Source organism: Pezoporus flaviventris, unplaced genomic scaffold (assembly GCF_033815535.1).
Source record: "Pezoporus flaviventris isolate CSIRO_AGI_PZ_B2104156 unplaced genomic scaffold, CSIRO_AGI_Pfla_v1 ptg000005l, whole genome shotgun sequence".
Taxonomy (NCBI): Eukaryota; Metazoa; Chordata; class Aves; order Psittaciformes; family Psittacidae; genus Pezoporus; species Pezoporus flaviventris.
In genome coordinates, this window is record NW_026892553.1 from 751,320 (window position 1) to 774,901 (window position 23,582).

The 23,582-nt window shown below is 57.8% G+C and overlaps 4 protein-coding genes across 5 annotated transcripts; all 4 read left to right on the forward strand.

Annotated features, from left to right (window-relative positions):
- The first annotated feature begins 316 nt into the window (after window positions 1–316).
- RAB33A (RAB33A, member RAS oncogene family) lies at window positions 317–2,902 on the forward strand. The gene is made up of 2 exons (XM_061445545.1): window positions 317–625; window positions 2,393–2,902. Exons 1-2 carry the CDS (start codon window positions 404–406, stop codon window positions 2,843–2,845), a joined length of 675 nt encoding a protein of 224 aa, XP_061301529.1. The 5' UTR covers window positions 317–403; the 3' UTR covers window positions 2,846–2,902.
- A 77-nt stretch (window positions 2,903–2,979) lies between these two features.
- On the forward strand, window positions 2,980–5,668 carry RBMX2 (RNA binding motif protein X-linked 2). Its single transcript, XM_061445627.1, has 6 exons — window positions 2,980–3,020; window positions 3,122–3,237; window positions 3,339–3,390; window positions 3,459–3,588; window positions 3,739–3,924; window positions 4,810–5,668. Exons 1-6 carry the CDS (start codon window positions 3,016–3,018, stop codon window positions 5,227–5,229), a joined length of 909 nt encoding a protein of 302 aa, XP_061301611.1. The 5' UTR covers window positions 2,980–3,015; the 3' UTR covers window positions 5,230–5,668.
- A 554-nt stretch (window positions 5,669–6,222) lies between these two features.
- Window positions 6,223–14,943, forward strand: SLC25A14 (solute carrier family 25 member 14). Of its 2 annotated transcripts, XM_061445624.1 has the most exons (10): window positions 6,223–6,364; window positions 6,441–6,588; window positions 7,122–7,216; window positions 9,516–9,559; window positions 10,139–10,224; window positions 10,480–10,575; window positions 12,040–12,164; window positions 13,227–13,362; window positions 13,725–13,805; window positions 14,496–14,943. In XM_061445624.1, the coding sequence occupies exons 1-10, from the start codon at window positions 6,225–6,227 to the stop codon at window positions 14,535–14,537; spliced, it is 993 nt and encodes a 330-aa protein (XP_061301608.1). In that variant the 5' UTR covers window positions 6,223–6,224; the 3' UTR covers window positions 14,538–14,943. The 2 variants fall into 2 exon arrangements, with proteins under 2 accessions (XP_061301608.1, XP_061301609.1); XM_061445625.1 differs by lacking the exon at window positions 9,516–9,559.
- Window positions 14,944–18,450: 3,507 nt separating this feature from the next.
- Window positions 18,451–20,353, forward strand: GPR119 (G protein-coupled receptor 119). Its single transcript, XM_061445501.1, has one exon. The coding sequence runs from the start codon at window positions 18,475–18,477 to the stop codon at window positions 19,465–19,467; it is 993 nt and encodes a 330-aa protein (XP_061301485.1). The 5' UTR covers window positions 18,451–18,474; the 3' UTR covers window positions 19,468–20,353.
- The last annotated feature ends 3,229 nt before the right edge of the window (window positions 20,354–23,582 follow it).

Sequence of the window (23,582 nt, forward strand, 5' to 3'; positions counted from 1 at the left end):
CAGGCCTCTGCCCGCCACGGGAGGGCGGGTGACGGGTAGGGTGAGCAGCTCAGGGCTAGAGGAGGACTGACCGGGAGCGAACACGCACCCGGCCGGCCCCGGGCCTGGCGGGGTTCTGGTGTGCCAGATATGGCATGGGGGGTGGAGCCCTGCCATATATGGTTCAAGGGGGCGGGACAGCGAGGTGCGGTACATGGTGTGGGGGCGTGGCCGTGCTGTGCCGTGGCCGGTACGCGGGGCGGTGCCTTGCCGGTGCCGTAGCCGGTGCGTGGGGTCGTGCCTTGCCGTAGCTGTTGCGTGGGGCGGGGCAGCACCGTGCCGTGCCAGTGCGTGGGGCCGAGCTGTGCCGCAGCCGGTGCGTGGGGCGGCGCGGCCGCATGAGACGGTGAAGCGGAGGCGCGGGATGGCGGCGGGGGTCGGTGGGCGGCCGCCGGGCCCCGACTCCTCTCTGGAGCCGTACGTGCAGACCCGCATCTTCAAGATCATTGTGATCGGAGACTCGAACGTGGGCAAGACGTGCCTGACCTTCCGGTTCTGCGGGGGCACCTTCCCCGGGCAGACCGAGGCCACCATCGGTGTGGACTTCCGCGAGAAGACGGTGGAGATCGAGGGGGAGCGCATCAAGGTGGGCACGGCAGCGCCGGCCAGTCCCTACCCCATCCCCTGCCCCATCGCTTGTCCCATCCCCTGTCCTGGGCCCTGCCCCAGGTGCTGAACACCTCCTGGGGGCTTTCCCATCCCCAGCCAAGCTCTGAGGAGTGGAGCAGGGATGGTTTCTCCTCCCCGTGCTGCAGAGATGCTTTCCGAGCCCATCTCTGTTGCCTTGTCACTGCCTATGGCGTTTGCTTGAGCTGGCAGCTCAAGATGGCTCAGGGTGCACCGCGGCCGTCTTGCCCTCCGGCCCCAGAGTGCCCTGAGAGTTCTTGTGCCATGGGAGAGGTGGAGCCGAGGATGAGCTGTGCAGAAACCAGTGTGGTTTCAGGAGCAGATGGCTGTGGACTGCCAGGCCAGGAGACAGTGGGCTCCGCAGCTGCGGTATTAATGCTGCAGGTGGCTCTTGGCGAGCACGGGGAGGGTGTCATCTCAGCAGCATTAGAATAGGCTGAATTCATGGATTCCCAGCCTGATTTGGTTGGCAGGGACTTTAAAGCTCATCCAGCTCCAGCCACGAGCAGGGACACCTTCCACTAGACCACACTGCTCCAAGCTCCATCCAACCTGGAAGTGCATCCTTTACCTTCTGGTGATACTGTGTAGTTCAGCCAAGGGTACTACTCACTGCCTTCATTGCTAGGTCACACTGCTGGTTCACCTCCAACCTGGTGTCCATCAGGACCCCCAAGTCCTGTCTTGCAAAGCCACTTCCAAGCTGGGTGCTCCCCAGCATGTCCTGGGGCATGGAGTTGTTCTTCCCCAGGACAGGAGTTGGCAGTTCTCTGTTGAACTTCATGAGGGTGCTGTTAGTGCATTTCTCCAGGCTTTTGAGGTCCCTTTAGACAGCAGCATGACTGTCTCTCCTCTTAGCCATGCAGAGCTCCGTGCCCTCCTGCTGGTCTCACACAAAAGGTGATTCCCCATCATCTTTGCCCTAACTCTTCTATACAGACCTCTGTGTAATTGTTGGGGTTCTCTTTAATGGCATAGGGTTAGGTGGAAGAATGTCCTGATTTGGCTCAAGAATGTTTGTGAGAAGTATTTTGTGCAATTTTTCTGTGGTGGGGATGGTTGGCCAAGTGTACTGGGAAAAGGCTGAGAAGCAGGGAGCACTGCTTCCTGAATCATAGAATCCCAGACTGGTTTGGGCTAAAGGGACCTTAAAGCTCCTCCAGTTCCAACCCCTGTCACAGGCAGGGGCACCTTCCACTAGAGCAGCTTGTTCCAAGCCCGTGTCCAACCTGGCCTTGAACACTGCCAGGGATGGGGCAGCCACAGCTTCTCTGGGCACCCTGTGCCAGCGCCTCAGCACCCTCACAGGGAAGAGCTTCTGCCTAAGAGTTCATCTCAGTCTCCCCTCTGGCAGGTTAAAGCCATTCCCCTTGGCCTGTCCCTATAGGGCCTTGTAAATGCAAGTGCTGAGGGATCTCTCTCTTACTAGATGAGCTGTGCTTGCTTGGTGGAATTACATAAGCATGTTCCCTGTCACATACAGCCTTGGGCACTGTCAGTGTAGGACAAAAGCTTGTGTAACTCATCCACTGATCCTGGTTCATGTGGTAAACTGCCTCTCCCTGCAAGGCTCACTGCCTGCGCTTCCTCAGGCTGAGGTGCTGTGGTTGGAAGGGCCTGTGGGAAGCAATCCCACATCTTCCTGCAGGGAGCTTGGTGAGCAGCCTGCCTCAGGGCGACACGCAGCGCTCCCGCAGCCTTCCTTCTCTCCTGCTTTGCTTCCCAGGTGCAAGTGTGGGACACAGCTGGCCAGGAGAGGTTTCGGAAGAGCATGGTGGAGCACTACTACCGCAATGTGCATGCTGTCGTCTTTGTTTATGATGTCACAAAGATGTCGTCCTTCACCAACCTCAAGACATGGATTGAGGAGTGCAATGGGCATGCGGTGTCCCCCACTGTCCCTAGGGTGCTCGTTGGCAACAAGTGTGACTTGAAAGACCTGATCCAAGTGCCATCCAGCATGGCCCTCAAATTCGCCGACGCTCACAATATGCTTTTGTTTGAGACCTCGGCCAAGGACCCTAAGGAGAGCCAGAACGTGGATGCGATCTTCATGTGCCTGGCCTGCCGGCTGAAGGCGCAGCGCTCGCCGCCCTGCCGGGACCTGGAGGGCTGGTCGGGCCAGGCCCGCAGGCTGGAGCCAGCGCACACCACCAGCAGTAAAACCTGCCCGTGCTGAGCGGGACCGGCGGCACGGCCCCGGCCGCGTTCATCCCAATAAAGTCTCTGCGGCTCCAGGCAACTCTGGGTCTTGCTTTGCGCGGCTCGGCAGCGCTCGGGCTCGGCTACGCTCGGCTGCGCTCGGCTCCGGCTCGGCTGCGCGCATGCGCAGTGTGCGGCGGCGCCGCCATGAAGTAGGTGTGCGGGGCGCGGAGGAGGGAAGGGGGGAGAAGGTGCGCGGCCTGGTCCCCGTCCCCGTCCCCGTCCCCGAGCTGAATGTGCCCCCCGCCTTCAGCCCCCTGACGAAGGTGAAGCTGATCAACGAGCTAAACGCGAGGGAGGCGGAGCTGGGCGTGCAGGAGGCGGTCTCGTGGCACGCGGAGTACAAGGACAGCGCCTGGATCTTCATCGGTACGGCCGAGGAGGGCTGGGGCTGGGGGGTCCGGGTCAGGGTCCGGGCCAGGGCCTACGCAGTGCCCGTGTCCCGTTCCTCCCTGCCTCTTTCCCCGCAGGCGGGCTGCACTACGAGCTGACAGAGGGCGATGTCATCTGCGTGTTCTCGCAGTAAGTGCGCAGCCCCCAGGCCCGCCACGCCCCTGCCGCTGCCTCGGGTGCTCAGGAGTGTGTTGCAGGTACGGGGAGGTCGTCAACATCAACCTGGTGAGGGATAAGAAGACCGGAAAGTCCAAAGGCTTCTGCTTTCTGTGCTATGAGGACCAGAGGAGCACCATCCTCGCTGTTGATAACTTCAATGGGATCAAGGTGAGGGAGCAGCCTGGGAAGCAGGTCTGTCTGTGTGTCACCCTCGTGTGGCTCCTGTAATGCTGCCTCACATCAGCCAGGAGCCCTCGCCACCCACAGCATGTGGGGAGCTGGGCTGTGCCCTCGCTAACAGCAGGACTCCCCTCGTAGATCAAAGGAAGGACAATTCGAGTGGACCATGTGGCCAACTATCGGCCTCCCCAGGACTCTGATGACTTGGATGATGTTACAAAAAACCTCCATGCAAAGGGTTGTGGAGTTAAAACCCCACCTCATACGTCCTCTGATTCCCTGTCAGAAGATGATGGTGTGCCTGTAAAAAAGCCAAAAGGTGAGGTGTGCTCCTGCAGCCCTGACCCCCAGTGGGAGCCTCTGCACAGAGCCCTTGGCCTTGAGAGGGCCCTTTCCTCAGGGAAGCACCGAGGGTGGGTGGACTCTTGAAAAGAGGAGGGGGGGGCTGTGTTTTGGGAAGCATGGAGAGGGAAGGCTTAGGAAGAGCACCACTTCACATCTGAATGCTGCTGCTGTATGAGTGGAGTGCTGCAGGTGGATGGGATGGCCATTGTGGCCTGTGTGAGACAACCTAATTGAACAGAACATAAAGCAGCAGATCTGGAGAAGCTTCTGTGGCTGGAAGCTGAAGTCAAAGGCGGCGGGTGGAGTGTGGACTGGGTGGACTTCAAAGGTTCTTTCTAGCCCCAAGTGCACCTAAAAATGCAGCACAAGGTAAACCCAACCGAGCGCCTGAATACCTCCTGTTCTTAGGGGCTGCAGCAGGTTTTGTGAAATATAGAGTACCTCCACAGTGACTTGAACGAATGTAAAGGACCAGCCCATGCAGCTGCAGTGATGCATTTTTAGCAGCTGTTGGGTTTATTTTTCATCCATGCAACAGAGATCTTGGAAAAGTTACCCTAGCTGGAGCAAGCGGGGTGCCAGAAGCAGGGACTTGTAGGAGCTGCTTAATGTGGCTTGCTAGTGACTGCTGGGCAGCATGCACCTGTGATTACAGCAAGGACACAACCTGGTGAGCACTAAAGAAGGAATTAGGATGGCTGAGGCTGGAGGAGAGAAGCATCAAGGTTGGAAGTGGAATGGGATCACTAAGGGGGATGAAGGCTGCGTAGCTTGGAGGGGGAGAGCTTAAATGGGAGGGAGCTGGAGAGTCAGAGTGGTGCCTGTGGGACTGTCCATCCCAGACACAAACCGTGTATTGCAGAGAGCAGAGAGGAGTGGCCGCAGGCGAGCTCCCAGCCTGGGAAGAGAGCGCCGTCCGTGGAGGAGGCACATCCCAGGATCAAGATTAAGAAGGAGAAGGAGGACCCAGCCTACGAGCGCTACGCCAGCGGGAGCCAGCAGCCCTGGAGGGGCTCCGAGAGGAAGCCTGCAAGCAGGACACAGCGGGAAGAGGACGAGCGGAGGCACCAGAGGCCCCTGGAGAGGAGAGGGGAGAGGAGCTGCCAGGAGCAGCGGGGCCAAGGCGGGTTGTGGGAAGGCAGGCGGGAGGAGGCTGGCAGGAGGGGTGAGTGTTTCGGTAGCCGCCGGGGAGAATGTCCTGAGGGTGGCCGGGCCCGGGAGCACAGCCCCCGGGAGCTCTGGCACCGGGAGCGCAGCTCCACCAGGGGTTCCAGCCGCTGCTGACACCCCAGAACCTGCTTGGAGCCTCCCCAGGGACCTCCAACCGCTTCCACTTGGGTTCTTGTTCCCTCCTGGGCCAGGGCTCTCCTCACCACTGTGGTGTGGACCAGGACATTCCTTAGTTGCTGTCTCTGGCCCTTCCTGCAGCCATGGACTCTCATCAGGATGCTGCACTGCATTGTGGAGGTGGTCCCTGGGAGCAGCAGCAGCATCCCATTCCCAAAATACCTGGGTCTATAGAGGTGTCCCCCTTGTGCACTGTTGGGAGAGACAGGCTGGTACCTTGTTGGCCTCATATGCCGGGACTGGGTCCAGCACTGTCCAGCACCATGCCTGGATCCTGTGCTGCATCCCCAGGGCTGCACTGCTGCAGTGGAGCTGTTTACTGTTGGTTTGCATTTTGGTTTAAATGACTTTTATTAAAACGTTACCTGTTAACTCAGCGGTCACCTTGGAGCAGCATTTGTTTCCTGGTGTCATGGCTGGGAGATGCTGACACGGTGTGCAGTGATGGGGGGACGTTCATAAAATCATAGCGTGGTTTGGGTTAAAGGGACCTTAAAGCTCCTCCAGTTCCACCCCTCTGCCACGGGCAGGCACCCCTTCCACTAGAGCAGCTTGCTCCAAGCCCGTGTCCAACCTGGCCTTGAACACTGCCAGGAATGGGGCAGCCACAGCTTCTCTGGGCACCCTGTGCCAGCGCCTCAGCACCCTCACAGGGAAGAGCTTCTGCCTAAGAGCTCATCTCAGTCTCCCCTCTGGCAGGTTAAAGCCATTCCCCTTGGCCTGTCCCTACATCCCGTGTCCCAAGTCCCCCTCCAGCTTTCCTGCAGCCCCTTCAGGCACTGGAGCTGCTCTAAGGTCTCCCCTTCAGGAGCCTTCTCTTCTCCAGACTGACCCAGCCCAGCTCTCTCAGCCTCGCTTCCGAGCGAGGGGGCTGCTGCCGCACTTCGTTAGTCCCAGAAATACCCGCTCCGCCCGCCGGGGGAGCGGGGCGGATGGAGCTTAGCGCAGCCCGCGCTTCCGGATCCGGTGGTTCCGGGCTCCGCCCGCGCCGCCGCTCTCCGCCATGCCATGTCCGCGCTGAGCTGGAAACCCTTCGTGTACGGCGGGCTCGCCTCTATCGTGGCCGAGTTCGGTGAGGCGGGGGCCGGGCCGGGGAGGGCCGGAGCGGGCGGGCGGGCCGCGGCCGCTGACAGGCGCTGTCCCCGCAGGCACGTTCCCTGTGGACCTCACCAAGACGCGCCTGCAGGTGCAGGGCCAGAGCGCCGATGCGCGGTTCCGCGAGGTCCGGTACCGGGGCATGTTCCACGCCCTCTTCCGCATCTGCCGGGAGGAGGGCGGCCGCGCTCTCTACTCAGGGTAAGCGCCGGGGGACGGGAGCCACCGGACCGGGAAGCCCTCACCCGCCCGGGGAACGTCCTTCCGGACCCAGGAATCCCGCCCGGCCCGGGTCCGGCCCGCCCCAACCCTGTGCCTGTTCTGCCTGTCCCGGCCCCCCCGTCCCGCTTCGGGAATCCGTTTTCATCCCGGTTTGGGCCCCCCCTGCCCGTCCCGGGGCCAGGCAGCGGTGCTGCTGTGCCTCCTGGAGACTCCCGGTCTTCCCGAGATACAGAGCAGGGAATTGTGTGCCAAGGCCAAGGCTCCCGTGGGTGCTGGGCTCCCGTGCTGTAGGTATGGGGGCATCTGAGACGCTTCCAGGTCAGCCAGAGTTACCCTGTGTTCCTGGGGTTATTACAGGCTCCCAGGGTTGTTACCCTGTGCTTCCTGTTCTGCTGCGCTGCTGGGGGAGGTGGGGTGTGTGTGGTCTAGGCTGTGCCCCTTGGTGGTGATGGGGAGTGCTCCATGCTGGGCCCGCAGGGAGAACCAACCCAGTGTGTTGTCTGTCCCCCCAGGATCGCCCCTGCCCTGCTAAGACAGGCATCCTACGGCACCATAAAGATCGGCATCTACCAGAGCTTGAAGCGGCTCTTTGTGGATCGCATGGAAGGTTCGTGTGGGTGAGCGTGGCACCTTCAGCCTCACCAAGGTGCCCTGCGAGGTCTTGTACTCTCTGTGCAGTCCAGTTTTCCTCATTCCTTTCTCTGTCCTTCCTAGCTATGATTCCCACAGGAACAGAGTTATTGCTACTGTGTTGTTACTCTGTGCTGTGGTTCTGTTTGTGGGGTAATAGCCAGAACCTGCTTGGTTCTGTTTGTGGGGTAATAGCCAGGATGGGCTTCCACACAGGCGGGAATCTGGGTGTGCTTGGTGCTGCCCACAGCCCCAGCCAGCCCCCTCCCTGCTCCCCCCACCCTCCCAGCTCTTTTCTTTCCCCAGCCTTTATTTCTGCTTTGCAGAGCCAAACCCAAAGGTATTGTGGCCCCAGGCTCATCTTTTAGGTTTAGTCTCGGTGAAGGCATACAGCCATCTGTACATCAGTTGTTACGTGGGTTGAAAGCTCCAGCAGCGAGTCCCTGCAATTTTCCTGCTGGAGCCCGTGAGCCCGTGTGCTTGAATGTGGCGCATCCAGATAGTTGTACTGTCCGGCTCTGTAGCCATGGCTCCAGCTGGGATACAGCCAATGCTCCTGACCTGTGCACCTCTGGGAATGGGGAGTTGGCTCCCATCAAGAGCAGAGCAGCGGGAGCCTGGTACATGTTCACTGAAGGAGCACCACGATGTGCATGTGCACTTTTAATCCCTGGTGTGACACGGGTGAATCCCGTCATAGCATCGTCGAATAGTTAGGGTTGGAAAGCACCTTAAGATCATCCAGTTCCAACGCCCCTGCCATGGGCAGGAGCACCTCCCACTAAACCATGGCACCCAAGGCTCTGTCCAACCTGGCCTTGAACACCACCAGGGATGGAGCATTCCCAGCTTCCCTGGGCAGCCCATTCCAGTGCCTCACCACCCTGACAGTAAAGAATTTCTTCCTTATATCCAATCTAAACTTCCCCTGTTTTAACCCATTACTCCTTGTCCTGTCACTATAGTCCCTAATGAATAGTCCCATCCCCAGCATCCCTGTAGCACCCCTTCAGGTACTGGAAGGCTGCTATGAGGTCTCCATGCTGCCTTCTCTTCTCCAGGCTGAACAGCCCCAACGTGCTCAGGCTATTTTCGTACGGGAGGTGCTCCAGTCCCCTGATCATCCTTGTGGCCTCCTCTGGACTTGTTCCAACAGTTCCATGTCCTTTTTATGTTGAGGGCACCAGAGCTGCACACAATGCTCCAGGTGAGGTCTCACAAGAGCAGAGCAGAGGGGCAGGATCACCTCCTTCGACCTGCTGGTCACGCTCCTTTTGATGCAGCCCAGGATACGGTTGGTTTCTGGGCTGCAAGCGCACACTGAAGCCGGCTCATGTTCATTTTCTCATCCACCAACACCCCCAAGTCCTTCTCCTTGGGCTGCTCTGAATCTCTTCTCTGCCCAACCTGTAGCTGTGCCTGGGATTGCTCCGACCCAGGTGCAGGACTCTGCACTTGTCATGGTTAAACTCCATGAGGTCGGCATTAGCCCACCTCACAAGCGTGTCGAGGTCCCTCTGGATGCCATTCCTTCCCTCCAGCATATCAACCGAACCACACAGCTCGGTGTCATCGGCAAACTTGCTGAGGGCGCACTCAATCCCACTGTCCATGGCAGCGACAAAGATGTTGAACAAGACCGGTCCCGACACCGATCCCTGAGGGACCCCACTCGTTACTGGTCTCCAGCCGGACATTGAGCCATTGACCATAACTCTTTGTGTGCAGCCATCCAGCCAGTTCTTTATCCACCCAGTGGTCCATCCATCAAATTGATGTCTCTCCAATTTAGAGACAAGGATGTCGTGTGGGACAGTGTTGAGTGCTTTGCACAAGTCCAGGTAGATGCCATCAACTGCTCCACCTCTGTCCATCAGTTCTGTAGCCCCATCATAGAAGGCCACCAAATTGGTCAGGCAGGATTTCCCCTTAGTGAAGCCATGCTGGCTGTCACCAAGCACCTTGTTGATTTTCATGTGCCTTAGCATGCCTGCCAGGAGAATCTGCCCCAAGATTTTGCCAGGTGCAGAGGTGAGACTGACTGCTCTGTAATTCCCCTGTCACACCATTCCAGCCCAGGAAGGGGTGCCCGGGCCGGTCGGCAGCACCGTGAGGACCAGGAGCACGTGGGAGCCTCTTTCCAGGGCTGCTCTGCTCTGCAGTGCTGCCTCCCCGGTGCGTGGTGCTGTGCCTGTGCAGCACCATGCGCCTCCTCGCTGCCTGTGGCAGCGGCTCCACCTGTGAGTACCCTTCTCTGAATGTTTGTCTCCCTGCAGGCCTGGGGCAGACAGTGGCCTGGCCTCCTCTGGGAATTGCAGTGGTCAGTACCAGCAAAGGGTTGTGCCTTTTCTCAACATAACCAACACCCTAATACTGGGCCTGGAAGTCTTGGATTATTCCCCCTGGAACTAATCACATCTAACTCTCTGCCTGGGTGCCTGCTCTCGGCTCTCTTGAGGTGGCTGCATAGTCTGAGCGTGGCCAACTAGGGCTCCAGATCAAACCAATCGGCATCAGGTTGCCTTGAGAAGCATTAGGCTGCCCCTTTCTGTCTCCCTCTGCCTTGGCTTGAATCCATCATGATGCCATTGCTGGACACTGAAATCTCAGTTAATTGTCCAAAATGTCCATGTCCCTCAGACTGTCTGATGAGCTGGATCCACCAGTGAGACCTGCTTCTCCCTGAGCGTGTCACTGAGTGTTCCAGCTGCTCTTTCCAACTCTGCCAGGCGTGGGGACAGATCTGCTGTGAGCTGATGGCACTGGCCAGCCTCTGCTCGTGCACCTTCACCGTGTGATTTGTGAGCTGAGCTCCTCTGCTGTTCCCAGTTTCTTGCTTGCTCAATGCAATCCATGCACCTTCCCTTCCGCTCTTTAGGATTTCTCTTCTTTGTTGCAGATGAAACGTTGCTGATCAATGTCATCTGTGGGGTGGTTTCAGGGGTGATCTCCTCTGCGCTTGCCAACCCGACAGATGTGCTAAAGGTAGGAACATGTCTGGAGAGAGCTCCTGCTGGGCTGAGGTTTGACATGTGGAAGGTGCTGCTCTCCGGTGCAGGGAGGAGCTGTCTTCTGGCAGCAGTTCTGCTCATCTGGGGCCTTATTGATGGGGGCAGAAGCAATAAACAGACTTAAGAATGGTGATGAGGTGGAGGCTGTTGCTGTCCCCATGCGGGGAGTGGTGTCTCCTCCAAGCTGTTCTTCCCATCACTGAGCTTGTGTATCTCATGTTTCTTTCAGATCCGAATGCAGGCTCAAGGCAGTTTATTCCAGGGGGGCATGATTGGCAGCTTCATTGACATCTACCAGCAGGAGGGTACCCGAGGCCTCTGGAGGGTGAGCGTTGGCTGTGGAGCCCCCTCCACTAGTAGCAGAACTAGCAGCTCACTACTCTTGGGTGCAGCTGTCAAGGAGAACTATGAACCAAGGGGAGTAGTAGAGTTACAAGCAGAAGCACAGCTGTGGTGGGGATGGGGCCTGTGTCACAGCAGCCTCAGTGCTGGGCCAGGCAGACCTGGTTTCCAGGGCTGAAATGTGTCTGTGAAGTTTCAGGTACAGGCAGCAGTCAAATTTCTCCCTCTTACGGTCCCTGAAGTCCTTTACAGAAGGTACCTGTGTGGGAAGGGGAGGAGGAATCAGTCAACTGCCAGTGTTGACTCAGTATTTAGAGATTATTTCTCTCTCTAGACACAGACACTGGAGATGGGAAGAGAGACTAGAAAAGATATGAGACCCTCAGTGTTGCTGATGTTTGCTGCAGACAGGACATGGTGCAGAGACAGATCAGTCTTGAGGTGGATTCCAGTGATCAAGCTAGTCATGCTGCTCTCTGGTGTGGGACAGCCACTGTCTCCTCTCTCCAGTTTCCCCTCACGCTGAGGCAGAGATGTTTGTGCTCACCAGCTCTGGCATCACCATCTGGGGAGTTTTGAGCTGGCCTGGGTTAGGCAGGAGCCCAGGAGGAGACTGTCAGGCATTGCATTAGCGCAGCAGGAGCCAGACACCTGAGAAGTACTTTTACTTCTTGCAGCAGCTTTGGGTTTGTTTGGTGAGAAAGCTGCCTGTCCCGATGGCTCATACACAGCTCAACCACATGGGAGGGTTCCTCCAGTCCCAGTGACCAGGAGCTTTCTCATGGGTCTCTGGATTACTTGGATGGCATTAGTCCCTTTGAAATGGCCCAAGTCCACACTGGTGCCATGTTCTCCATGTTCTGCAAGCTCATAGACATTTGCACATCTCGTTCCTGGTGAGGGGTTGCTGGGCTGGCTCTCAGATAGAGGGTGGCTGGTTCCTCTTGCCTAAGCCTTGTAGTTGTTGCAGTAATTGTCTTGCCAATTCCAGATCAATGTCCTGCTGGCAGCAACTCTTCATACGTGAAAATCGAAGTCAGAAGCTTTCACAAAGCTGTTCTGTAGCAAGGGGGAGCTGGAGCCCCACCTGCCTCCTTAGAGTTGCTCCTCTTGGGGTGCAGGATTTCTGGTGTTAAAATGGGTGGGTGCTGTTCGGTGGGGAAAGATGAGTGGATTTTAGCCCGATTCCTGCATGCTCATGGCTGGGAGGAGGGGAGCAGCGAGTAGTTCATCTGCCTGGAGTAACGCTGCCAGGGGCAAGGAGTCCCCTTGAGCTCTGGAGTAAAGCTGGGAGACGGTGAGCTTGACCTCAGAGCTCCAGCTGCGAGGCAGGGCAGGGAGATATGGAGCAGATTGTCAGCAAGAGGCCCCTGAGAGGAAGGAGGGGGATTTGTTAGAGTAGCTGCAGCCCCCAGCTCTGTCTGTGACTGGTGCTTGTGCTCTGTAGGGTGTTGTCCCAACAGCTCAGAGAGCTGCCATTGTGGTCGGCGTGGAGCTGCCGGTCTACGACATCACCAAGAAGCACTTAATCCTGTCGGGGCTGATGGGTGACACCATCTTTGCCCACTTCGTGTGAGTATTTCCTGCTTCACTCTTCAGGCTTGACAGGGGTATGGGAAGCTGAGGGGCAAGGTGGGATTAGGGCTGAGACCTGTTCCCAGAGCCAGTGCTCTGAGCTGCAGAGAGCAGGCTTGGTAATTCAGAGGGATCGGCTGTGTTGGCTGGAGCAGTTCAGTGAGTATCAGCAGGTATTCCCAGGGAGATCTCCCTGGAGAAGGAGCCAGGCAGAAATCATGGAATGTCAGGATGATGTCAGCTCACTGATGTCAGCCACAAACGCTGTTGCTCCATGTGCGTGCCCTGGTATGAGCAAGGCAGGAGCTGCAGATGTGTGACTGTGTAGCAGTCACCTGAAACAACTGCTCTAGCCTGAGGTCCTCGCCTGAGCCAGGGCTGTCAGCTTGCAGGCGTTGCTCTAAAAGCAACAAGGTAAAGAGAGACTTGCAAAGCTTATGAGGCCCTGAGCTTGAGCCATGTTTGAAGTCAGCGTGCTCTGAGCAGGGGATGGGTTAGAGACCTCCCAGAGGCTTTTTTCCACCTACATTTTCATGTTCTTCTGGCAGACACTTGAGGTGCTGCAGTGCTCCTGTCAGGTTTGCCTCCTGTGGGCTGAAGGTAACGAGCACTGCACCATATGTAGAGGGAGGGGACTTGCAGCTGCATGCTCCCTCTTGCTGCTGCCTTTGGCCTTCCTCCCTCCTTCCCCACCCTGAAGAAGTGTTTGCTGTGGTGAGCAGGATGTGCGCTTCTGAGAGGCCGCCTTCAGGTCTGTGTTGCTTTGATGGCACCTGGAGGCACTTGCTGGCCTGCAGTGTACCCTCTGGAGACCAGCAATGGGCCCTGACAAGGGTCTACGTAAGACAAAGCTGAGCATTTCCCTTCTCCTGGAGTGTCTCTCTGGGCTCCTGAAGTTCTCTGCTTGCTTCCTGGGTGGGAACAGGCAGTGCAGCTAATGTCTATTGCAAAGTGCCTGTCATAAAATGCAGTGAAAGGTGTTCTCTTGTGCTGCTGTCCTGCGTGAGCAGGAGCAGTGTGCTCAGAGCTGTTCCTGTCTCTGTTTTGCTGTGTGTGCAGTTCCAGTTTCACCTGTGGGCTGGCTGGCGCCATCGCCTCCAACCCCGTGGACGTGGTGCGGACACGGATGATGAACCAGCGGGCGATCGTGGGCAACACAGAGCTCTATAAGGGCACCCTGGATGGGCTGGTGAAGGTACGGAGGTGCACGAGGTGGGCAGATCCTGTCCTCAGGAGCCTGGGCAGCTCCCAGTGCCACCCACGCTGGTGGGAGCAGTTAGATTTGGCAGGGACAGGATGTGCTCGGTAGTGAGCGCTTTGGACAACCCAGGCCCAGAGTCACCTCCCTGAGGTCACTTGAGCCTCCTCCCAACCTCCTGGGACAGAACTCTGTCAGTGATGCGGTTTGGTTAGGTTCATAGCTAACACAACAGCATCCCCACTGTTGTCTGCTTACTGCAGCATTTGTAAGGGTCCATTGTATGCCACGTGGCATTAGGGAGATGGGCAGAGCATGGATCTGGTGTGTCTCCTAACTCATCTCTTTTCTCCTCCTAGACATGGAAGAGCGAGGGCTTCTTTGCACTCTACAAAGGTTTCTGGCCCAACTGGCTTCGGCTTGGTCCCTGGAACATCATTGTATCCTTCAGCGTGCTGCTGAGGGGTTGTGTGGACAGGGAGGGGAGAACTGAGTTCTCAAGGGGAATGTAGAGTGAACACCCCAATGGGGCACTGTTGTCTTCCTTGTAGCAGCCCAGGGTGTCCCCTTTGACAGACGTAAGCTGTGATGTGGCTGCTGCTGCTTCAAGTGCCAGAGTGCCCCTGGTGTGACTGCAGATGCTGTGGCGAGTGCAGGGACTTGAGGGCAGCAGCACGGTGTTCCCTCTGGACTGGGTGCTCATGAGTGTGTGGCTCGAGACTCCCTTTGCCTGAGCTCCTGAAGATGCTGTGGCTGCTGGATCAGCTTCTGTTCATGAGGAAAGCTTGGGAATGTTCTGCTGCTCCCAGACGGGTGCTGCCGTGCTGCAGAACCAGCACGAGCTCCTCTTGGCCTCTGAAATTGTGTGTGTAATTTAAAGAAGTCTGGGGCTAGAGCCCCCTCCCTTTCTCCATGGTCTGGGCAAGCCTGGCCCGCTTTGCTTCTGGGTCGGTTTTCTCTCTCCCAGTAGCTCCTATTCCTCAGCTCTCTCCCACGTCTGCAGATGAGTTGATGGTGTCTGGAAGAGGCCTCCCCACACTGTGCTGATGCTCTGCCGTCAGCCTGGTCATGCCAGGAGGCTCTGGGGCTGCTCTTGTGCATCTGGCTGAATTCCTTGACATTCCCTTCAGTTTTTTATCACATACGAGCAGCTGAAGCGGCTTCCATTCTGACAGCTGGCTTCAGCCCCCTGAGTCCTCTCCAGGACGTGCAGCAGAGCTTCGCTGTAGCCTTCCTTCATCTCACCATCCCGTGTCTTGCTGTGTTGGTAATTGTGGGTCTGGGCCCTCACCTCCCCAAGTGCACGGTCCCTGGAGCATGCTCTGGCTGAGGAGTACCTGGGAGGCTGGAGGCGGGTGCTGTGTGAGTCTTTGTGTCAGGGCAAGCGTTAAGGGTGTCTGAGCGGGCTTGAGCGGTATCTTCTGTGAAGATCTGGGTGCTCCCGTGGCCTTTGGGTGCTGCCGTGGGGGGTGGTTTGGCTCCTGTGTGCTGCTCGGCCGTGGTGGAGACTGGGCTGGGTGGGTGCTGGCGTGTGTCCTACCTGGAACCTCATTAAATTATTTATTGACTGGTGGCTGAGCCTGTATTTGGGTGGGTTTGCTGCAGGGACCCAGGGCGCCTGCTCCGGCCGCCCCAGGAGGGAGCAGCAGCTATTGCTAATGTTCAGCACACTCCATGGATCTTTCTTCTCCAAATTGATGTATGTAAAAGCAATCGAGGGTTCATTACAATAGAAATGTTTCTGAACCAATTGTTAGTGATGAAACCAAGTTGCAGAACCTCAGTCTCTTACTGCTTACCTTGGGTTTGCTTTTATCATTTTTAAAGCAGGTTAAATGTGATTTCAAGCTGAATTCAGACATCCCACTACTTTAAGATGGTGGCTCTAATGTTGCTAGGGCTGAGCAGAACATCAGGCAAGATATTTTGGTCTCTTAATGTGTATGGTTGTGAAAGCCAACAGCTCTTGTGGTCCTACTCCCTGTCCTCGTTGTGGGGTGGCTTCAGTTTGGATGAAGGTCCGTGGTGAATTTCCTCCATGCAAACTGCACAAGGGATGCTCAGACAAAGCCAGCCCGGACAATGAGAACTGTGCTGTGAAGGTGTCGCTGCCTTGTGCCAGCACGTGCATGAGGAAGGGCACTCCAAGAAGCTCCTGAACTTGGGTCATGCCCTGAGCAGAGGCGGTACCCCAGGGCTGTGGCTCAGCAGGCTGTGAGGACTCTCCTCACAGTTAAACTGCACTTGCAAGCTGTCAAAAATGGGGAGCAGTGGATTCGGAGTGGACAAGGTACATACACCTCGCCTGGCCTCCCTCATGGAGAGGGTTTCTAAACCTAACAAAGTAAATCAGTACTGATGTGGTGGATGAATACAAGTCTATTTAGAGATGGATTTTACCTGCAGTTCATGACATTCTTTGGGTGTTCTTTTCTGTTCCTATACCTTCAGTCCTGGGGCCATTTCTTCTGTGCATCATTCCCATGGGATGTTGCTGTTGATTGTTGGACCGATCCTCCAGCAGATCTTTAGCAGGTGTAGTTGCTGTCCTGGGCATGTTTTTCAGGCATTGCTCAGAGGCTTCTCATAGCAACCTCAAGTGCGTCCCCATGGCCACTTTGCTGTTTGCATTTTTCAACTGCAGGGTGCTGGTGAGAGGCTCCTCCTTCCCCTCTTCTTCCTCCCATTGGATCAGCTCCTCAGGATGGCTTTGGAGATTTCCTTCTGCCTTGCCCGAGTGGTCGCAGCCCCTGGAGATGGCCCCTTATCAGAGCTGTGATAGTGCTGGCTGTCGTAAATGCTGCCCCACGTCCCTCTGCCTCACTCTGTCAATAGTAACAGAGGTAAAGGTGTGGTGGTGGTGGTGATCTCTGTGGGTGTGGGCGCACCTCGGCCCTTTGCCAGGTGCTCCTGGAAGGTGGTCAGAAAGCCCTTCATCCCCAAAGCATCCCACCTTGGCTGCCAGCAGGAAGGAAAAGCTGGGTCCTCCCAAGGATTCTCCATTGGTAGCTCAGTGTGCTGCTGAAAACCAACATCCCAGCCCCTGCATGGCTGGGAACCTTGCTCCGAGGGTCAGAACTGTTGAGGTCCAGCATTTTCTAAGGAGGTTCTTTGCCTCAGGACATTGTAGTCACAGATTTCCAGACTGGGGTTTGGGTTGAAGGTCATCCAGTCCTGGCCCCCTGCCATGGGCAGGGACCCCTTCCACTAGAGCAGCTTGCTCCAAGCCCCTGGCCTTGAACACTGCCAGGGATGGGGCAGCCACAGCTTCTCTGGGCACCCTGTGCCAGCGCCTCAGCACCCTCACAGGGAAGAGCTTCTGCCTGAGAGCTCACCCCATCTCACCCTCTGGCAGGTTGAAGCCATTCCCCTTGGCCTGTCCCTACAGGCCCTTGTCCAAAGCCCCGCTCCAGGTTTCCTGCAGCCCCTTTAGGCACTGGAGCTGCTCTCAGGTCTCCCCTTAAGGAGCCTTCTCCAGGCTGACCCAGCCGAATTCTCTCAGCCTGGCTCCAGAGCAGAGCTGCTCCAGTCCTCACAGCATCCCCATGGCCTCCTCTGGACTCATCCCTGATGTCTCCCTGGGCAAATACAAGAGGAGGTTTAGGGGTGTGAGGCCACTGAAGCCCTTCCCGTGCTCACCTGCAGAGCAGACCCAGAGTGTTCCCTGCTCTGCAGCTCCACCCACAGCGGCCACAGTTCATGTTTCTGCAGCATCTCCCCATCGCAGTGCCAGGTCCTGCCCTGTGCCTTGATCCCAGCCTCTCCCCAGCCTCTGGTTACTGTTTGACAGGAAGGTTTGAACCTGCCCGTTTCCTGGCAGCTCCAGGTTTTTCCAGCTCATGAGACAGAAGTGACTTCTTGCACTTGGTTTAAGGGGATGGAGCAGTCGCAGTCCTGGCCTGTGTGGGTCACCCACTCTGTGGGAATGTGAGGGATGTGCACTGGGTTCATAGGACTCTAATACACAAGGACACAGAAGCTTTATTTCCATGGATCTCTTTGTTACAAGTTACTATAAGGTAAATACACTTGTTAAAGTGTGTGAGGTGTCCCTGCCCGTGCAGGGGGTTAGAATTAGATGATCTTTAAAGTCCCTCCCAACTCAAACCATGAAACAGAATATATTTTCTTTTTGTACTGTTAGTAGCAAGTGTGCATTCCATTCCAAAGTGTTGTATTATTATGGTGCTCTTGGGGTGGGCTCAATGATGGGTGAAGTCTCTCTCTGGAGATTATCCGTGTTCCAGAGGCTGGAGTCACCCCAAGCATCCCCAGAGGGTCTGAAGGATGGTATGGAGAAGTTCACGTACTTGGGGAGAGGGGTACTTGGTTTGGGTGGGAAGCCAGTTACATTTACATGGATCCATAAGGGGGCAGAGGACACCAGCTCCTGACTTCTGCTTGTTAGGAGGCCCCTTTGAAGGTTATGGCAGGTTCCTGCCCTGCAGGTTATGGCAGGTTCTTTGTTCTGGGCTTACCAAAGGCACTGTAGTGTCGCAGCTGCACCTGCTGAAGACATGTCGTGTTCCCAGGCTCATGGACAACTTTACGTGTGCTTTAGCTGACATCTCTTGTCAGTTCTTTTCCCCTCTACAACCACATCACCTTTATGGCTTCTGCGCCAGGGGATCAGTGGTGTTCCCTTCGTCCCTGCAGGAAGAGGCTGCCCTGGCTCTGGCAGGGACCCCACGAGCTGTGTGACCCATGTGGACCAGTGGGGCTGGGTGCTGGGACATCCCTCTGCTTCTTCCCTGATGCCAGCACCATCTCTGCTCGGGTCCTTGGTGCTTGGCGGGGGCACAGGCACCACCCCCTGTGCCATCGTGGCAGCTTCCTGCCCAGGTGCTCACAGCTCACCTCCTGCTCCAGGGTTGTCTGGAAACGTGACTGGAGGGAGGGACTTCTGTGGGCGCAGCAGGTGCTGGGAGTGCTCCAGTCCCTTCCGCAGGCAGGGGCTCAGCAGGGCTCCGCTCCAGCCCAGAGACACCACTGGCTGCTGCAGCACGGCCGGAGTGAGGAGCTGCTCTTGAAAGTCCACGGTGAGGGATGCCCTAGAACCGTGCTGGGGACACGCCGTCCTGGGGACACGCTGTCCTGGGGCTGTGCCCCATGGGGACAGCCATGGCTGGCTCAGCCCTCGGAGCCATCCTCGCTGTGCTGGCCTCGCTCATCATCACTGCCAATGCACTGGTGGTCATCGCTCTCCTCTGCCTCATCCAGAAGAGCGGCTCCAAGGGGCTCTATTTTGTCCTCAATCTCGCCGTTGCGGATGCCATGGTTGGCTTCACGGTCACGGGGCTGGTCATGGATGAGTTTTCTCAGCCCTTTTATCCTCCCCAGATCTTCTGCGTCCTGAGAATGTCTTTTGTGACCTCCTCTTCTGCTGCCTCTATCCTATCCCTGACCCTGATCGCATGTGATAGGCACCTGGCCATCAGGAAGCCTTTCCACTACTTCCAGCTGATGACAGGCCTGCGGGTTGGGGTGCACCTGGCGGGGCTCTGGTTGGTGGCTGCCATCATTGGCTTCCTCCCAGTCCTCACCCCAGGCTTTCAGAAGGTCACCCATCATGAGAAGTGCTCCATCTTCGGGGTCTTCCACCCCACCTACATGCTCACTGTCTTCTGCGTCGGCTTCTTCCCAGCGCTCTTCCTCTTTATTTATCTCTACTGCGACATGCTGAAAATCGCCTCCGTACACGTGCAGCACATTCAGGAGGTGGAGCAGGCAGGGTTGGCGGGCGCTGCCTGCCCGCCGGCCCGCACCACCAGTGACATGAAGGCCATGCGCACTGTGGCTGTGCTCATCGGGTGCTTCACGCTGTCCTGGCTGCCGTTCTTTGTTGCCAGCATCGTGCAGACTGTCTGTTCCGAGTGCTTCCCCACCAGGGTCATCGAGAACTACCTCTGGCTGCTGGGGCTGGGCAACTCCCTCCTCAACCCACTGCTCTACTCTTTCTGGCAGAGGGACGTGCGGCTGCAGCTCTCCCAGCTGGCTGTGGGTGTGAAGAGGATCCTCCTTCACTCGGGCGACGGCCGCCGCTTCTCCAGCAGAGGCACCAAGTCTGACCCCACTGTGTCCTGCCTGCAGCTCCAGCACTGACATGGTAAGGAGCGGCTGTCACCAGCTTTCCAGCTCATCTCCTGCATCGTGACCATGAATTTGGGGCCTGCTGGCTCTGGACGAGGTCACGGACCAGGGTGGGACCAATCTGGATGCTAATTCCACATTGGCATGGCCAAATTCCAGCCTCCCACAGCACGGCCTGGTCGGCACCAGCCCCAGGTACCCCACGTTGGGTTTTGCCTGGAGAGCTCAGCAAGAGCAGCCTGGTGTCTCCCAGATCCAAGCCCTCAGCGCTCATTCTGCAAGCCAACATCCTTTGCCCATTGCTGCCCAGACTGGCTCCTCCTGCCCTCCCCTCTGCCTGCAGCACCAGCTCTCTGGCAGTAGATCCTGGGAGGATGTGTTCGTGTCCGTAAGTCTGTCCTGGACCACAAGCACTGCCAGTCGCTGCCCATCCTAAACCAAACTCGGGATCCTACAGCTGCAGCCTGGGCCATTCCCCAGCCCTGTCCCCTGCAGCCATGAGGGGCGTGAGTCTGGGCTCTGCCATGGCACTGGGACCCCCAGGAGGCTCCTGCTGTACCCCAGCAGCAGCGGTATCCACATGGAAGCTGGCAGGGTGAGCAGGGCAGCACAGATGCGGGGCCGCACGGGCTGTGCCATTGCTGTTTGGCCTGGGCTCTTAAGGGAGTTAATGAGTAACTGGCTGAAGGAGCAGGAAGAACAGCTGCCTCCAAGCCTGGGAAGCCCCAGGCAGGAGCGGTGTTCTATCCCACCAGGGCTGTGGGCTGGATTTGGGACTGCAAGGGTCTCCATGCACTGACTCGTCCCATGGGAGTGTTTCCATGTGCCCTGCCGTGCTGCAGTGCTGGCCAGCCTGTTGGCCCTGCCAGAGACTATAACCAGATTTCATTGATTCTCATTAAATGTCTATTTAATCCACCCAGCATGAAAATTTGTCAGGTTTCTTAGCTCAGAACGTTCCCTGATCTGAAATGAGGGTGCTATGCTCACAAGAGCAGTTTTTTTCACCTCTGCCATCTGCTCGGCTGGTGGCCACGACTGTTCAAGGCCATGTCCAGTCCTCATCCAGAAGCTGCCTTGGTCCCGAGGCCTCCTCACCCTAGAGTGAGCAGCAAAAATAAAAGTGCCATTAAACAAACTCAAATACAAGGTGATCTGTGGCATTCACCTTCCACGGGAAAGGCGGCCTGAAACTGCCCGTCACACGGCTGATGCTGTTCCTAAGCTGTGCAACACGGAATAAGCCCAAGGGAAGGTGTCTATGGCGCAGTCCTGGCGCTGCGGGTGCGTTGGTGTCTCGTAGGTGGATCCAGCCTGAATCAGTGCTGGGACCGCCCTATCATCTGCCTGCAGGGTGTTTGCTGCCTGTTCTCATGGAGCCTGAGCTCCGCCGGCTGTTGCTTCGCAAAGCCGCCCGCCCACCCTCACCGGTACCGCCGGAGCAGCCCCCGCAGCCGCCGGCCGTGGGTGTCCGGTGGGAATGAAGACAGCTTATACGTGCTCTCTTGCTGCTCCCCCAGCTCGCCCGCTGCTGCCTCTGCGGCGCTGTGCTGCTCACAGCGCGGAGCAGCGCTCGTGCCCGGGCATGGAACCAGGCAGGACGGCAGAGCCGGAGCCGCCGCCGTGCAGCCTGCAGCGACCACGGCTGCTGCACCCGCAGCGGGGATCCGGCTCCGCAGAGCCCTCAGTGCCAGAGACACGGGGCAGTGACTGGGGGGAAGGAGCCGCTGCTGCTGGGCTCTGATGCTGGTGGGGGCACGGCACGGCGGAGGCAGAGCATCCCCCGCAGCGGAGGGAGCTGATCTGTGCCTCCTCTCTCCCAGTCCTGTGCTGGAGGGGGCGCTCCATTCCTGGAGACACCTCCAGGTCACGCTGGGAGCAAAGGGACCGTTGGACCAGGGCCTGTAGGGACAGGCCAAGGGGAATGGCTTTAACCTGCCAGAGGGGAGACTGAGATGAGCTCTTAGGCAGAAGCTCTTCCCTGTGAGGGTGCTGAGGCGCTGGCACAGGGTGCCCAGAGAAGCTGTGGCTGCCCCATCCCTGGCAGTGTTCAAGGCCAGGCTGGACACAGGGGCTTGGAGCAAGCTGCTCCAGTGGAAGGGGTCCCTGCCCGTGGCAGGGGTTGGAGCTGGATGAGATTCAAGGTCCCTTCAAACCAACCAAACCCGAGTCTGGGATTCTGTGGGCGCGGGTGGGTGCCTCGGGATAAAGGGGCAGGAGGGATGGGTCGGTCCTGCCCCAGAAGAGGGGCAGCGCTGCAGCAGCTGTGCTCCAGCCCAATAAACCCCGCTGCCGCCGCCGCTGTTCGTGTTAACGGGAGCCTCCCCTCCAGCAGCCGCACAGGCGCAGTCCGCCACCGTCCCGGCGTGCCCTGCGCGCAGCGCCCCGGCTTTGAGCGGCCTGACAGCCAATGGGCGGCTGTGGCGGGGGCGCGCGGAGGGGCCGGTGCGGATGTTCGCGGAGGGCGGACGGGGAGGTGCTGGGTGCGGTTCGGGACCGGGACCGGGAGCGGGCCCTGGCGGTGAGTGCGGGGCTAGGGCTGGGCGTGCCGAGCTGCGAGGTCTCGGTGTCCGGGCAGCAGGGCTCAGCCCCGCCTCGGGAGACCTCCAGGGGGAGCGGCCGCCTGGGCCTGCTGCGCCCGCGGCCCGGTGCTGCTCGCCGGGGAGGGCGGTGGTGTGGGCCCGGAGCACTGGGGCCTGCTGTGCGCTCCGCTTCTGTGCGTGCTGCTGCCCCTCAGGCCGAGCCCGCGCCCCTCATGTCCGAGCCGGCCGAGGGTTGGCTTCCGGCCGGTGCAGGCGGCTCGGGGCGGCTTTCGCTGACCATCGCCGTCACTGGGGTCCCGAGAGCTCCGGGGACCGCTGCTGGTGGTGACACCTCCAGAGCTCCGATGTCGCTCGGCTGGCGGGGGGGGGCTGCTCCGAGGGGTTTAAGTTGCGGTGGCAGAGTCTCTAGGCTGCCTTCTGCTGGTGATCGAGTCGGCACCGGGTGGTAGCTTTGAGGGGTCGGCGAAGTGAGATGTGCTTAAAGAAGTGATTGCTGAGCTGACGGGACTGCCACACGGGGCACTTCTGGTGCTGCGGGAGGGTTGGGTTGCGAAGAACGGGGGGAAAGCGGTAGCAGCTTCTCACCAGCTGGGTGTAGCTGTCACGGTGTTAATGGTTGGGTGTAGCTGGCTGAGTTCTCGGAGCAGTGGCAGGCTCAGCCATGCCCAGCTCAGCTTATGCTGGATCCACTCCGACGGCCAGACTGTACGTAGGAAGCACTGTCAGGTTCCGGCACGCTCATACCAGTAACCACAGATACCGATGGGCTGTAGCTCTCCCACAGCCCTGCTCCATAAATATCTTTTGCCTACCATCCATATGTATGCACATGCATGCGTTTATTTGCTTCCTTAAGCATTACCCTCAGGCTTCTTTTGTACTGTCTCAATTATTTTGCCCTCATTTTGGCTGTGTGTGCAAAGTCCAGCTGTTAACACCAATGTAGATTCACATCTTGCTGCCTAGAAGTGTTTTTGTTTTCAGTGCCAGGTGTGTTAGTCCTTACATAGGTTACCTGTTAATCCACACACTTTCTAGCTCCCCTGTACTTCACTTGCACAGCTACAATAATCAGTTTTTCCAGCTTGCAGAACGTGGCAGTGGAGTGGTCAGACAATGGTAAGTGCTGAGGCAGCCTGGGCAGGAGTTTATCTAGCAGACTTGCATCCTTCTCACTCCAGCCTCTCGCATCATTCCCACTCTGGAAGCTGACTGGTTGGCTTTTGACTCTCGGTGTTTCTTGGATGGATTTGATAACTTCTCATTAAGAAGCCCTCTGTCTCAAGCTGTTGAAAGCTCTGCCTGAGCTGCCGCAGGGTCAGGTTTCTTAGTTTAAGGTCATGTTTTTGGTACGGGTGACTCGAGCCCCTAGAAGGGGTGAAGTTCTATCTCCGGGTACTTTCAGAGATAAGGTGTTGCTGGAGAGGCATTCTTTGCACCTTCCAAAGATGGTGTGAGATTTCTGCCCTAATCCCCGACTTTTCTACTGACATTCCTCCAGTGTCATGCTGCATCCTGCCGCTCTGATCCCATCCAGGTCCTCGTGCTAGTGCTGCCTCTCTGAGGCTCTTGGCTGGGCAGCAG

What these genes read in the sequence shown, in the direction of transcription:
- SLC25A14 (XM_061445624.1), top strand. Translation starts at nt 6,225, where the DNA reads ATGGAGCTTAGCGCAGCCCGCGCTTCCGGATCCGGTGGTTCCGGGCTC. An exon ending in CTCTATCGTGGCCGAGTTCG is followed by an intron (nt 6,365 to 6,440) that starts GTGAGGCGGGGG and finishes CTGTCCCCGCAG; the next exon opens with GCACGTTCCCTGTGGACCTC. An exon ending in ACCCGACAGATGTGCTAAAG is followed by an intron (nt 10,225 to 10,479) that starts GTAGGAACATGT and finishes TGTTTCTTTCAG; the next exon opens with ATCCGAATGCAGGCTCAAGG.
- GPR119 (XM_061445501.1), top strand. Translation starts at nt 18,475, where the DNA reads ATGGGGACAGCCATGGCTGGCTCAGCCCTCGGAGCCATCCTCGCTGTG.
- RAB33A (XM_061445545.1), top strand. Translation starts at nt 404, where the DNA reads ATGGCGGCGGGGGTCGGTGGGCGGCCGCCGGGCCCCGACTCCTCTCTG. An exon ending in TCGAGGGGGAGCGCATCAAG is followed by an intron (nt 626 to 2,392) that starts GTGGGCACGGCA and finishes TTTGCTTCCCAG; the next exon opens with GTGCAAGTGTGGGACACAGC.
- RBMX2 (XM_061445627.1), top strand. An exon ending in GTCATCTGCGTGTTCTCGCA is followed by an intron (nt 3,391 to 3,458) that starts GTAAGTGCGCAG and finishes AGTGTGTTGCAG; the next exon opens with GTACGGGGAGGTCGTCAACA. An exon ending in ATAACTTCAATGGGATCAAG is followed by an intron (nt 3,589 to 3,738) that starts GTGAGGGAGCAG and finishes CTCCCCTCGTAG; the next exon opens with ATCAAAGGAAGGACAATTCG.